The 14507-nt window shown below is 49.2% G+C and overlaps 1 protein-coding gene across 4 annotated transcripts in view; it reads right to left on the bottom strand.

Moving 5' to 3' along the window:
- Window positions 1-14507, bottom strand: part of LOC140426618 (V-type proton ATPase 116 kDa subunit a 2-like) — a 155806-nt gene that overhangs the window by 82837 nt on the left and 58462 nt on the right. For 3 of the 4 annotated variants that reach the window (XR_011948248.1, XM_072511769.1, XM_072511660.1), the window contains exons 3-4: window positions 13479-13576; window positions 384-521 (exon numbers count right to left, since the gene is read on the bottom strand). Coding sequence is in view for 3 of the 4 variants with exons in the window: in XM_072511769.1 (XP_072367870.1) it covers window positions 384-521; window positions 13479-13576 (236 nt within the window). In the remaining variant the exon portion in view is untranslated. The remainder of the gene's footprint in view (window positions 1-383; window positions 522-13478; window positions 13577-14507) is intronic. The other variant, XM_072511843.1, reaches the window with a different exon arrangement.

The raw sequence follows: 14507 nt of genomic DNA on the forward strand, positions 1-14507 counted from the left end.
CTCTCCCCCCAACCCCTCCCCCCTCTCTCCCCCAACCCCTCCCCCTCTCTCCCCTCAACCCCTCCCCCCTCTCACCCCAACCCCTCCCCTCTCTCCCCCCAATCCCTCCACCCCTCAACCACTCCCCCCTCTCCCCCAACATCTCCCCCCACTCTCCCCCCAACCCCTCCCCCTCTCTCCCCCAACCCCTCCCCCCTCTCTCCCCAACCCCTCCCCCTGCCCCCTCCCACTCTCTCCCCCAACACCTCACCCTCTCCCCCCCCCAACCACTCACCCTCTCCCCCCATGCTCCCCCAACCCCTCCCCCCCCTCTCCCCCCAACGCCTCCCCCCCCCCCGATGTGAAATACGAGAATTCAACCCAAATCTCAAACAGTCACTCACTTCGGAAGTTCTTTTTACAAAATTCTGGGTTACTCTCAGCATATGGTTGTACTCTGTCAACTCCAGAAAATTTCTCTTCAGAGTTTCCTTGTTTTTTGTCACTTCTCTCAACTCCGCTTCCAACTGCTGAAGCTGGTCCTGAAAACAGAGAGAGAGAGTCAGGGTCGGGGTCGGGGGCGGGGGCGGGGGCAGGGGCAGGGGCAGGGGCAGGGGCAGGGGCAGAGTCAGAGTCAGAGTCAGAGTCAGAGTCAGAGTCAGAGACAGAGTCAGAGTCAGAGACAGAGACAGAGACAGAGACAGAGACAGAGACAGAGGCAGAGTCAGAGGCAGAGGCAGAGGCAGAGGTAGAGGCAGAGACAGAGTCAGAGTCAGAGACAGAGACAGAGACAGAGACAGAGACAGAGACAGAGACAGAGTCAGGGACAGGGACAGGGACAGGGACAGGGTCAGAGACAGAGTCAGAGACAGAGACAGAGACAGAGACAGAGACAGAGACAGAGACAGAGACAGAGTCAGAGTCAGAGACAGAGTCAGAGACAGAGTCAGAGACAGAGTCAGAGACAGAGTCAGAGACAGGGACAGGGACAGGGACACAGTGAAAGTGACAGAGACAGAGGCAGAGACACAGTGAAGTGACAGAGAGGCAGAGGCAGAGGCAGAGGCAGAGACAGAGACAGTGTCAGTGTCAGTGTCAGAGACAGAGACAGAGACAGAGACAGAGTCAGAGACAGAGTCAGAGACAGAGTCAGAGTCAGAGACAGAGACAGAGACAGAGACAGAGTCAGAGACAGAGACAGAGACAGAGTCAGAGTCAGAGACAGAGACAGAGACAGAGTCAGAGACAGAGACAGAGACAGAGACAGAGACAGAGACAGAGACAGAGTCAGAGACAGAGGCAGAGTCAGAGGCAGAGTCAGAGGCAGAGTCAGAGACAGAGACAGAGACAGAGACAGAGTCAGAGACAGAGTCAGAGTCAGTGACAGAGTCAGAGTCAGAGTCAGAGACAGAGTCAGAGACACAGTGAAAGTGACAGAGTCAGAGACAGAGACAGAGACACAGTGAAAGTGACAGAGTCAGAGACAGAGACAGAGACAGAGACAGAGACAGAGTCAGAGACAGAGACAGAGACAGAGTCAGAGACAGAGACAGAGACAGAGTCAGAGTCAGAGACAGAGACAGAGACAGAGACAGAGACAGAGACAGAGACAGAGACAGAGTCAGAGACAGAGACAGAGACAGAGTCAGAGACAGAGTCAGAGACAGAGTCAGAGTCAGTGACAGAGTCAGAGTCAGTGACAGAGTCAGAGTCAGAGACAGAGTCAGAGACAGAGTCAGAGACAGAGTCAGAGACACAGTGAAAGTGACAGAGTCAGAGACAGAGACAGAGACACAGTGAAAGTGACAGAGTCAGAGACAGAGACAGAGACAGAGACAGAGACAGAGACAGAGGAGACAGAGACAGAGTCAGAGACAGAGACAGAGTCAGAGACAGAGTCAGAGTCAGAGTCAGAGTCAGAGACAGAGTCAGAGTCAGAGACAGAGTCAGGGACAGAGTCAGGGACAGGGACAGGGTCAGAGACAGAGACAGAGACAGAGTCAGAGACACAGTGAAAGTGACAGAGTCAGAGACAGAGACAGAGACACAGTGAAAGTGACAGAGTCAGAGACAGAGTCAGAGACAGAGTCAGAGACAGAGTCAGAGACAGAGTCAGAGACAGAGTCAGAGACACAGTGAAAGTGACAGAGTCAGAGACAGAGACAGAGACACAGTGAAAGTGACAGAGTCAGAGACACAGTGAAAGTGACAGAGTCAGAGACAGAGTCAGAGACAGAGACAGAGACAGAGACAGAGTCAGAGTCAGAGTCAGAGTCAGAGACAGAGACAGAGACAGAGTCAGAGTCAGAGACAGAGACAGAGTCAGAGACAGGGACAGGGACACAGTGAAAGTGACAGAGACAGAGGCAGAGACACAGTGAAAGTGACAGAGACAGAGGCAGAGACACAGTGAAAGTGACAGAGACAGAGGCAGAGACACAGTGAAAGTGACAGAGGCAGAGGCAGAGGCAGAGGCAGAGGCAGAGGCAGAGGCAGAGGCAGTGTCAGTGTCAGTGTCAGAGACAGAGACAGAGACAGAGTCAGAGACAGAGACAGAGACAGAGACAGAGTCAGAGTCAGAGACAGAGACAGAGACAGAGTCAGAGACAGAGTCAGAGACACAGTGAAAGTGACAGAGGCAGAGACAGAGTCAGAGACACAGTGAAAGTGACAGAGACAGAGACACAGTGAAAGTGACAGAGTCAGAGTCGGAGTCGGAGTCGGAGACAGAGACAGAGACAGAGACAGAGACAGAGACAGAGACAGAGACAGAGACAGAGACAGAGACAGAGACAGAGACAGAGACAGAGACAGAGACAGAGACAGAGACAGAGACAGAGACAGAGTCAGAGTCAGAGTCAGAGACAGAGACAGAGACAGAGTCAGCGACAGAGACAGAGACAGAGTCAGAGACAGAGACAGAGACAGAGACAGAGTCAGCGACAGAGACAGAGACAGAGACAGAGTCAGAGACAGAGACAGAGTCAGAGACAGAGACAGAGTCAGAGACAGAGACAGAGTCAGAGTCAGAGTCAGAGACAGAGACAGAGACAGAGTCAGCGACAGAGACAGAGACAGAGTCAGAGACAGAGACAGAGACAGAGACAGAGACAGAGTCAGCGACAGAGACAGAGACAGAGACAGAGTCAGAGACAGAGACAGAGTCAGAGACAGAGACAGAGTCAGAGACAGAGACAGAGTCAGAGACAGAGTCAGAGACAGAGTCAGAGACAGAGTCAGAGTCAGAGACAGAGACAGAGACAGAGACAGAGTCAGAGACAGAGACAGAGACAGAGACAGAGTCAGAGTCAGAGACAGAGACAGAGTCAGAGTCAGAGTCAGAGTCAGAGACAGAGACAGAGTCAGAGACAGAGTCAGAGACAGAGTCAGAGACAGAGTCAGAGACAGAGTCAGGGACAGGGACAGGGACAGGGACAGGGACAGGGACAGGGACAGGGACAGGGACAGGGACAGAGTCAGGGACAGGGACAGGGACAGGGACAGGGACACAGTGAAAGTGACAGAGTCAGAGACAGAGGCAGAGGCAGAGACAGAGACACAGTGAAAGTGACAGAGACAGAGACAGAGACAGAGTCAGAGACAGAGTCAGAGACAGAGACAGAGACAGAGTCAGAGACAGAGTCAGAGACAGAGACAGAGACAGAGTCAGAGACAGAGGCAGAGGCAGAGGCAGAGTCAGAGACACAGTGAAAGTGACAGAGTCAGAGACAGAGGCAGAGGCAGAGACAGAGACACAGTGAAAGTGACAGAGACAGAGACAGAGACAGAGTCAGAGACAGAGTCAGAGACAGAGACAGAGACAGAGTCAGAGACAGAGTCAGAGACAGAGACAGAGACAGAGTCAGAGACAGAGGCAGAGGCAGAGGCAGAGTCAGAGACACAGTGAAAGTGACAGAGACAGAGACAGAGACAGAGACAGAGACAGAGTCAGAGACAGAGTCAGAGACAGAGTCAGAGACAGAGTCAGAGTCAGAGTCAGAGTCAGGGACAGGGACAGAGACACAGTGAAAGTGACAGAGTCAGAGACAGAGACAGAGACAGAGACAGAGTCAGAGACAGAGACAGAGTCAGAGACAGAGTCAGAGACAGAGACAGAGACAGAGACAGAGACAGAGACAGAGTCAGAGACAGAGACAGAGTCAGAGACAGAGTCAGAGACAGAGACAGAGTCAGAGTCAGAGACAGAGTCAGAGACAGAGTCAGAGACAGAGACAGAGTCAGAGTCAGAGTCAGAGTCAGAGACAGAGACAGAGACAGAGACAGAGTCAGAGACAGAGACAGAGACAGAGACAGTCAGAGTCAGAGACAGAGACAGAGTCAGAGACAGAGTCAGAGGCAGAGACAGAGACAGAGACAGAGACAGAGACAGAGACAGAGACACAGTGAAAGTGACAGAGTCAGAGACAGAGACAGAGTCAGAGACAGAGTCAGAGACAGAGTCAGAGACAGAGTCAGAGACAGAGTCAGAGTCAGAGTCAGAGTCAGAGACAGAGACAGAGACAGAGTCAGAGTCAGAGTCAGAGACAGAGACAGAGTGAAGCATCATTTCCATTAACACCTCTCATTAATAATAATTATTATCTTTATTGTCACAAGTAGGCTTACATTAACACTGCAATGAAGTTACTATGACAAGCCCCTAGTCACCACATTCCGGCGCCTGTTCGGGTACACTGAGGGAGAATTCAGAATGTCCAATTCACCTAACATCACGACTTTCGGGACTTGTGGGAGGAAACCGGAGCACCCGGAGGAAACCCACCCAGACACGGGGAGAATGTGCTGACTCCGCACAGACAGTGACCCAAGCCGGGAATCGATCCTCGGACCCTGGCGCTGTGAAGCAACTGTGCTAACCACTGTGCTACCGTGCCGTCCACCTGCAGCATGTGTTCTTCAACTGGTTTCAGCCAATTAAACTCCCATTATTTCAACAAAGCAGGCTTCCCTCTCTCTGCTCAATGCAGAATGTTTGTGGAGTGGAATCGATGGGCCGAATGGCCTTACTTCCGCTCCTATGTCTTATGGTCTTCTGGATATTTTCACAATCACGGCACAATTATTTTGTGCCTTCACGTTTATTGAAGCCTCGGTGAAAGAGTTCTGACATTAAACCGGGGGACGAATGTGAAAGAATTAAGGGCAGATACAATACCTCCTGGCGAGAGGGAGTGTGTCAAAGACGGGCGTCAGAGATAAATAGAAAGGCAACTATAGACCGGTGAGCCTCACGTCTGTAGTGGGTAAAGTCTTGGAGGGGATTATAAGAGACAAGATTTATAATCATCTAGATAGGAATAATATGATCAGGGATAGTCAGCATGGCTTTGTGAAGGGTAGGTCATGCCTCACAAACATTATTGAGTTCTTTGAGAAGGTGACTGAACAGGTAGATGAGGGTAGAGCAGTTGATGTGGTGTATATGGATTTCAGCAAAGCGTTTGATAAGGTTCCCCATGGTAGGCTATTGCAAAAAATACGGAGGCTGGGGATTGAGGGTGATTTAGAGATGTGGATCAGAAATTGGCTAGCTGAAAGAAGACAGAGGGTGGTGGTTGATGGGAAATGTTCAGAATGGAGTACAGTCACAAGTGGAGTACCACAAGGATCTGTTCTGGGGCCGTTGCTGTTTGTCATTTTTATCAATGACCTAGAGGAAGGCGCAGAAGGGTGGGTGAGTAAATTTGCAGACGATACTAAAGTCGATGGTGTTGTCGATAGTGTGGAAGGATGTAGCAGGTTACAGAGGGATATAGATAAGCTGCAGAGCTGGGCTGAGAGGTGGCAAATGGAGTTTAATGTAGAGAAGTGTGAGGTGATTCACTTTGGAAGGAATAACAGGAATGCGGAATATTTGGCTAATGGTAAAGTTCTTGAAAGCGTGGCTGAGCAGAGGGATCTAGGTGTCCATGTACATAGATCCCTGAAAGTTGCCACCCAGGTTGATAGGGTTGTGAAGAAGGCCTATGGAGTGTTGGCCTTTATTGGTAGAGGGATTGAGTTCCGGAGTCGGGAGGTCATGTTGCAGCTGTACAGAACTCTGGTACGGCCGCATTTGGAGTATTGCGTACAGTTCTGGTCACCGCATTATAGGAAGGACGTGGAGGCTTTGGAGCGGGTGCAGAGGAGATTTACCAGGATGTTGCCTGGTATGGAGGGAAAATCCTATGAGGAAAGGCTGATGGACTTGAGGTTGTTTTCGTTGGAGAGAAGAAGGTTAAGAGGAGACTTAATAGAGGCATACAAAATGATCAGGGGGTTGGATAGGGTGGACAGTGAGAGCCTTCTCCCGCGGATGGATATGGCTGGCACGAGGGGACATAACTTTAAACTGAGGGGTAATAGATATAGGACAGAGGTCAGAGGTAGGTTCTTTACGCAAAGAGTAGTGAGGCCGTGGAATGCCCTACCTGCTACAGTAGTGAACTCGCCAACATTGAGGGCATTTAAAAGTTTATTGGATAAACATATGGATGATAATGGCATAGTGTAGGTTAGATGGCTTTTGTTTCGGTGCAACATCATGGGCCGAAGGGCCTGTACTGCGCTGTATTGTTCTATGTTCTATGTCAGACCAAAATAAATTCTAAAAAAACACACATGGAGAGCAAGGGGCAAAGGACAGAAAGTGGTACAAGATGTAGAAAGAAATCAGGAATTGAAAATTAGGCATTATAGTAGAGACAACCCTCACCTTGAACTTGTGTCCCTTCGTAACTGACCCTTAAACAGCTGTTCCCCTTAGTTGAAGTTGAGGGTCGGGAGGTTTAGGGGGGATTTGAGGAAAAATTTTTTTACCCGGAGGGTGGTGAGGGTCTGGAACGCACTGCCTTGGCCCGGGGGGGGGGGGGGGGGGGGGGGGTACAGGCGGGTTGCCTCACATCCTTTAAAAAGATGAGCACTTGGCACGTCTTAACTTTCAAGGCTATGGGCCCAGTGCAGGAAAATGGGATCAGGTAGACAGGTCAGGTTCTTTCTTGCATCGGTGCAGACGCGATGGGCCGAAGAGCCTCTTCAGCACTGTATTATTCTGTGATTCTGTGAACCACGGAAACCCAGCACACAACAGAAAGGGAAGTAGGAGGGACCTTTAATTGGATCAAAAATAATTAAAGTGTGGCTTAACTTGCGGATGAATGGGCCATTTTGCACTTCGATGAAAAGGCCGCAGAAATCAGGGTTGTACATCACAGCAAACTGAGATTGGGACTATGGATCCTCCAAACAGGCTTCGTTCAGGCTTCCATATTGACATTCCAAAGCTGTTACATGTCCTGTGCATCCCCTTACCTCCCAAGTGTTGACAAAATATCAAGTTATGACCCTCAGCATGATAGTATCAATCAGTTATTGACACTGGGTAAGCTCCAGAAAAAGGGGATATTAACAAGCGGTCGCGGGCGGGACGCGGTCGCGGGCGGGACGCGGTCGCGGGCGGGACGCGGTCGCGGGCGGGACGCTGCTGCTGTGTTGCTGCGGAAGGGGCCATGTTCATTGGCCAACTGCCTTCTTCAGGTGGAGGGTGGACCAGAGGAGGAAGATCAGGAGAAGAGTTTCCTAACACTCCGGCTGATACCAACTCACTGTGACAACAGCTCCCAACTGTTATGGATTGTACACTTTTTCCAGCTAATTAGTTAACGCATCTTAACTAAATTGCTGTTTCTTATTAAACGTTCTTAAACTTCCTTATGATTGGTCGACTGCCTATTGAGGTACCTCTGGTCCCCAAGCCCCAGGAGATCTTATAAAGGGAACATCGCCAAACGGAACAGAAAGATTGGGAATGTGGGACTGGACACAGACATTGGGATTAATGGATGTTTTTCAGATTGGCATTACATGATAGGTCCTGGACTATCAATGTATCCCAGGTGGTAGCAGTCTTGTCTTGGAGACAGGAGATCGGGGGTTCAGGTCCCACGCCAGACTCTAAAGCATACACCCCAGGTTGACATTTAAGTGCAGTAGTGAGGGAGGGCTGCATTGTTGGGGGCACCATCTTTCATACGTGACATGAAACAAGCCCGGCATCGGCCCTCTGTTAGACATAACAGATCCATGACATCAAACTGACAAGTGAATGAGCTCTCCCATGTCCTGGCCAACATTCATCCCTCAACCAATGTCATTAAACCAATGAATTGGTCATGTAGGGCATTGCCGTTTGTGGGATCGTGTCACGTGTCAGGAAACACAGAGGTACTTTTAAATAATCAAAATTCTTTTGTGGCTATTAGAAATAAGGCAAAGCACCTGCTTATACATCACGGATCCAATGGGTGGGATGGATGAAATCATGGGAATCCTGAGGGAATTCAGCCGGTTCTCGGGGTATAAACTGAACATGGCAAAGAGTGAGTTGTTTGTAGTCCAGGCGAGGGGTCAGGCGGGTCGGCTGAGGGGGCCGCCGTTTAGGTTAGTAGGGGACAGTTTTAGATTCTTAGGGATACAGGTGGCGCGGGACTAGGGCCGGTTGCACAAGTTGAACTTATCCCGGTTGGTGGAGCAAATTAGTGTCGAGTTCCGGAGGTGGGATGTGGTCCCACTGACTCTAGCGGGGAGAGTGCAGACGGTTAAAATGATGATCCTCCCGAGATTCCTGTTCGTATTCCAGTGTCTCCCCATTTTCATTCCGCGGTCCTTTTTTAAGAAGGTCAATAAAATGATTATCGGATTTGTGTGGGCGGGAAAGTCCCCGCGGGTGAGGAGATTGATGCTCAAGAGGAACCGGGGGGGAAGGGGGGCTGGCGCTGCCAAACTTTAGTAATTACTACTGGGCGGCCAACATAGCTATGATAAGGAAGTGGATGGTGGGCGCGGGGTCGGATGGGGGCCGCTTCATGCAGAGGCACCAGTCTGGCAGCCCTGGTTACGGTACCCCTGCCGCTCCCGCCGGCCCTATGGTGGTGGCGACTTTGCGGATCTGGGGCCAATGGAGAAGGCACGTGGGGGAAGTGGGAGCATCAGTTTGGTCGTTAATTTGCGACAATCACCGGTTTGCCCCGGGGAATATGGACGGTGGGTTCCGAACATGGCGGAGGGCTGGGATTGAGAGGATGGGGGATCTGTTCTTGGAAGGGAGATTCCCGAGCAAGTGGAGAAATTCAGGCAGGCGAGAGGGAATGATTTTAGGTACTTGTAGGTGCGGGACTTCCTACGCAGACGGATTCCATCCTTTCCACGCCTGCCACTTGGGGGGATCCAGGACAGGGTAGTGACCAGTGGATGGGTGGGGAGGGGAGGGTCTCCGATATATACAAAGAGCTTATGGGGGCAGAGGAGACGCAGACCGAGGAGCTGAAGCTTAAGTGGGAAGAGGAGCTCGGGGGTGAGATGGAAGAGGGCTTATGGGCGGAGGCGTTGAGCAGGGCCAACGTGACCGCAACATGCGCTAGGCTCGGCCGGATTCAATTCAAGGTCGTCCACCGGGCCCACATGACAGTGGCCCAGATGAGTAAATTCTTTGGACTGGAGGACAGGTGCGCCAGATGTGTGGACGTTGTGTCCCGGGTACTGAAAACAAGCGTGGTGATGAGTCCAGAGGTGGCAATTCTTGGGGTTTCGGAGGACCCGGGAGTCCAGGAGGAGAGAGAGGCTGACGTTTTGGCCTTTGCTTCCCTGGTAGCCCGGCGACGAATTCTGCTGGCATGGAGGGACTCAAAGCCCCCGAAGTCGGAGGCCTGGCTATCGGATATGGCGCACTTTCTCGGTCTGGAGAAAATTAAGTTCACTCTGAGAGGGTCACTGTCAAGGTTCGCCCGGAGGTGGCAACCATTTCGAGACTTCTGCGTGGAAAATTAGGCGGGTTCTTGTAGGAGGGGAGCTGGTTTTTGCACTATGTTGATTGTTCTCTGCACACTGTTTTGTATTGTTGTTGTTTACTATGCCAAAATGCCTCAATAAAATTGTTTATCAAAAAAAAAGAAATAAGGCAAAGCTTTAAGTTTAATTTTGTGCTTCTGTATTTGAAAGGGTTAATGATTTCAGTTTGGTTTAGATGCACACATGATGAAAGCAAACAAGGTATAAAGGAAAATGAGGTTGTTGCTTAGCAACCAGGGGCCACCCTAGGACCCAAAAATAACTTTTCAGTTAGTTTCAAGCTAGAACCAGGAGATGCAGGACAGGACCCGGGAGCTGCAGACAGCAGACTTTCCAAAGGAACAGGAGAGAGTCCGCAAAACCAGGGAGTTGGGAAAAAGTTAGGTTAAAGGAACAAAGAACAATAAGCTGAACAAGGACTTGTTCAGGAGAGTTCAAGTAAAAGCAGAGAAAGTGCTGTGAGTTAAAGAGACAGAACCAGATTCAACAACAGACAAAATCAAAAGTGTGGCGACATCTTAATCGAGCCTGCGAAGCAGCAGTGTTCTGCTGACATGGCTGGCTAGTGTGGATGCTCAAAAGCACGTGGAAATACCAAGCAAAGGAGAGAATGAGATCATGGAAGTGGATCCTTGGGGAAGGCATCCGAGAGAAAGCATTGTTGAGAAAAGAGTCCAAGCATGTTCTTCAAGAGAAGTTTGGAAACACTCACGTGGAGGTCGGAGTTCCAATGAGACCAAGTTGTCAGTGTGACAAACATCTGGGAGGACTGATGAGAAACCCCGAACAGTTGTTTTAGTTGTACGGGCGGCACGATAGCACAGTGGTTGTCTCACAGCGCCAGGATCCCAGGTTCGATTCCCAGCTTGGATCACAGTCTGCAAGTTCTCCCTGTGTCTGCATCAGTTTCCTCCGGGTGCTCCAGTTTCCTCACACAAGTCCCGAAAGACGTGCTGTTAGGTGAATTGGACATTCTGAATTCTCCCTCTGTGTGCCTGAACAGGTGCCGGAATGTGGCGACTAGGGGATTTTCACAGTAACTTCATCGCAGTTAGTCGCCACATTCCGGCGCCTGTTCGGGTCAGAGGGAGAATACAGAATGTCCAATTCACCTAACAGCACGTCTTTCGGGACTTGTGGGAGGAAACCGGGGCACCCGGAGGTAACCCACACAGACACTGTGAGAACGTGCAGACTCCGCACAGACAGTGACCCAAGCCAGGAATCGAACTCGGGACTGTGAAGCAACAGTGCTAATCACTGTGCTACCATGAAGGAGTAGTGCACTATAGTTAATCTTTTAATGTTTAGTAAATGTTTTATTATTTGGTTAAAAGGTAATCGGCAGTTCTGTGACTCTCTTCATCCACATCTCTAAACAAAATATAAAAGTTACGATCTGTTGAGCGAGGGTTCCACTGTCCAATCAGCTGGGATCGTAACATACATCCAAACTGGCTGTCACGTTTCCCAACTTCACAAAAGTGACTGTGTTTCAAAAGTACCTCATTGGCTGCAAGACACTGTAAAATACGTCCTTGGGTAATAAAGCCACTGCAAAAATGCAAGGTCTTTATTTATTCATTCTTGTATATTCTTTAAACACAGACACAACAGCAACGATAGTGGAATTTGATAGAGGTAAAGAGGCATTAGAAAACTGGGAATAAATAGAAGAGAAGATGGGAAGACATCGACAGGTCTCCTAAGTGGGGAAGTGGGAAGCAACTGATGTTCAACATACAGAAATGGGAAGTAGCAGATACAAGCAAAAAAGTGAAAGGGCAAATATTTCAAATGGTAAGACTGAGCGTCGAGTCACAGGCAGATAAAGTGGAATAGATACAGAGAGCTTTAAAATGGGGGAATTCAACAAGAGGAGTCTGTGAATCACGGTGTGAGCTTTAAAGGAATGTGGGAACAGCACAGGAACAATCCAATGGACTGGAGATGGAGTTTACAGTCAGAAAGACCACCCGATAAATGGAACATTTTTGTATGAGGGTTAAGGAAGCTTTTTTACAATTTTTCACAATTCGGAGGCTGAATAGGGAGTTTCCACTGATTGGAAAAGTGAAAATGAGAAGACATCGATAGGGTTATGACAAGAGCAAAGGACAGGTTGGTGCTTTTAATTTCAGGCTATTGTCATAGAATCATTTATTTACAGTGCAGGAGGCCATTCAGCCCTTTCAAAGAGCACCTTACTGAAGCCCACCTATCTACCCTACCCCCGTAACCCCCATTTAACCTTTTTGAACACTAAGGGCAATTTATCATGGCCAATCCACCTAACCTGCACGTTAGGAAACCCACGCACACACGGGGAGGATGTGCAGACGCCGCAGATAGTGACCCAGCCGGGAATCGAACCTGGGACCCTGGAGCTGTGAAGCAACTGTGCTAACCACTGTGCTACCACGCTGCCCCCAACTGCCACTCACACTGTCATGTGAGTGTGCCTTTAAGAACCTTTTTCGTGAGGGGCAGCACGGTGACGCAATGGTTAGCACTGCTGCCTCACGGTGCCGAGGTCCCAGGTTCGATCCCGGCTCTGGGTCACTGCCTGTGTGGAGTTTGCACATTCTCCCCGTGTTTGCGTGGGTTTTACCCCCACAACCCAAAGATGTGCAGGCTAGGTGGATTGGCCACACTAAATTGCCCCTTAATTGGAAAAATTGAATTGGGTACTCTAAATTTAAAAAAAAAAATGTTTTTTGTCTCATCACATGGCTTCAGTGATGTCATTGTGTGGGTGGAGCTGGGCTGTGGCTCTGAATTTTTACTTTGAGTTTGGACTGGTTTGAACTGCACAGGTTGAAAGACGGGTCTCTCCATCTTCATTTTAAAAGCGGTTTCCAGACTGCTCGGTAACTTAAAAGAGATAATTGCTTTCTGGAAGGAATTCAAAGCTGCTGTTTGGAAAGGTGAACAGAGTATCAATAACAAGTCTAATACCAGTCAGAATGCCGTGTGCTGGGCCACACCTTTGAAAAAGGGGTTTCTGGTTTAACTTGGATCTTGTTATTGAATTGGAACAGTTAAGGGGGAATTCATTAGGGGTTATACATAGATTATTGCAGCTGTGTGGGGGTCTTTATGTTTGTAGTTGATAAAAACTCTTGCTGTGTGTATTTATACAAATGTTAACTAAGTTCTTAGAATAAAGCTTGTGTTTTTGATTTAAAGTATCTAAGAAGTCCATTGAATAACTCCTGAAAGGCAGGCTCCTGCTCATCCTACAGTTATAGGTCAGGTGAACTCCATAATATACTTTGGAGTTTTCTAAACCCTGGCCCATAACACTATGCAACACATTGGAATTCCGCTGTGTTACACCCAGAGACATGGATCCCAGTTAGTAACGTCTGGTAAAGAGACAAACGTTTCAGCATCATGAGAATAAAACTATAGAGCGTGAGCGTCATCTGAAATTCTGCTCACTGAACGGGGGCTGTCTGAATGTTGTGTGCGCACCAGCTGCGGTTTTCTAATGCCACTGAAGACCCAAGAATAAGGCCTCAGACCAGTGTCCACACCACTTCTGACTGTCCCTGTCGATTCTCCCAAGCTGGCAAACCAAGAGAAAATAAAACAAACTTTACATCACAAGCATCTCGCCCATAAAGCACCGATAACTGACAGGAACTTACTTGTATTTTTAAAACATGCTTCGGCAGAGGTGCAACAGGATTTACATCACAGTCCATCAGAGATATATCGGCCTTTTTAATTTCTTGCAACAAATAACCTGGAATACAGAAGAAAGTAATTATTCTCGTCTAATAATAGACCAGAAATGTGTATCTTGTGGGGGTTGGACAGAGTGCAACACACCATCAAACTCCTGACAACAGACAATCTTGATCATACTAACAGGGGTGGGGCCAAAGGTGAGGGGGCTATGGTACGAGAAAGTAGGAATTATCTTAGCCTCTTGCTGACACAGCAGAGAACTGTACTGCCTCTAGCCGTCCAGACCTCCCAGTGGATGTGAAGTGTATGTGGGGCCACCCTGAAGATACGGTGAGGCACTATGTAAATGCATAAATACATTTTCCTTTGGCAAGAGAAACAGACAGCACTCTGCATTGGGAGTCCTGTTCAATTCAGTATAATCATTGAATAATCTTTATTGTCACAAGTAGGCTTACATTAACACTGCAATGAAGCTACTGTGAAAAGCCCCTAGTCACCACATTCCGGCACCTGTTCGGGTACACCGAGGGAGAATTCAGAATGTCCAATCCACCTAACAGCACGTCTTTCGGGACTGGTGGGAGGAAACCGGAGCACCCGGAGGAAACCCACGCAGACACAGGGAGAACGTGCAGACTCTGCACAGAGTGACCCAAGCTGGGAATCGGACCTGGGACCTCGGCGCTGTGAAGCAACGGTGCTAACCGCTGTTCTACTGTGCCGTAACATATTTGTAACATTGTATTTGCATCATCCTGCCCGTCAAGTGCACAGCACATGTAATCCAATCAGATTTTCAAAGGAACTGACAATCAAACAAAAGTCAGACTTCCGGGTGCGACGATGACCAGCTAAGTCGCACGTTTCGGCAGCTCCCGGTGGAACGGACTTTTGGGCTCTTAATAGGAGCCTCAACGGCAATTTTAACGGCTAAAAACACTGTGCGGTAAACCAGAAGGGAATCCCCCCTGGACACGGATGGA

Source organism: Scyliorhinus torazame, chromosome 1 (genome assembly GCF_047496885.1).
Source record: "Scyliorhinus torazame isolate Kashiwa2021f chromosome 1, sScyTor2.1, whole genome shotgun sequence".
Taxonomy (NCBI): domain Eukaryota; kingdom Metazoa; phylum Chordata; class Chondrichthyes; order Carcharhiniformes; family Scyliorhinidae; genus Scyliorhinus; species Scyliorhinus torazame.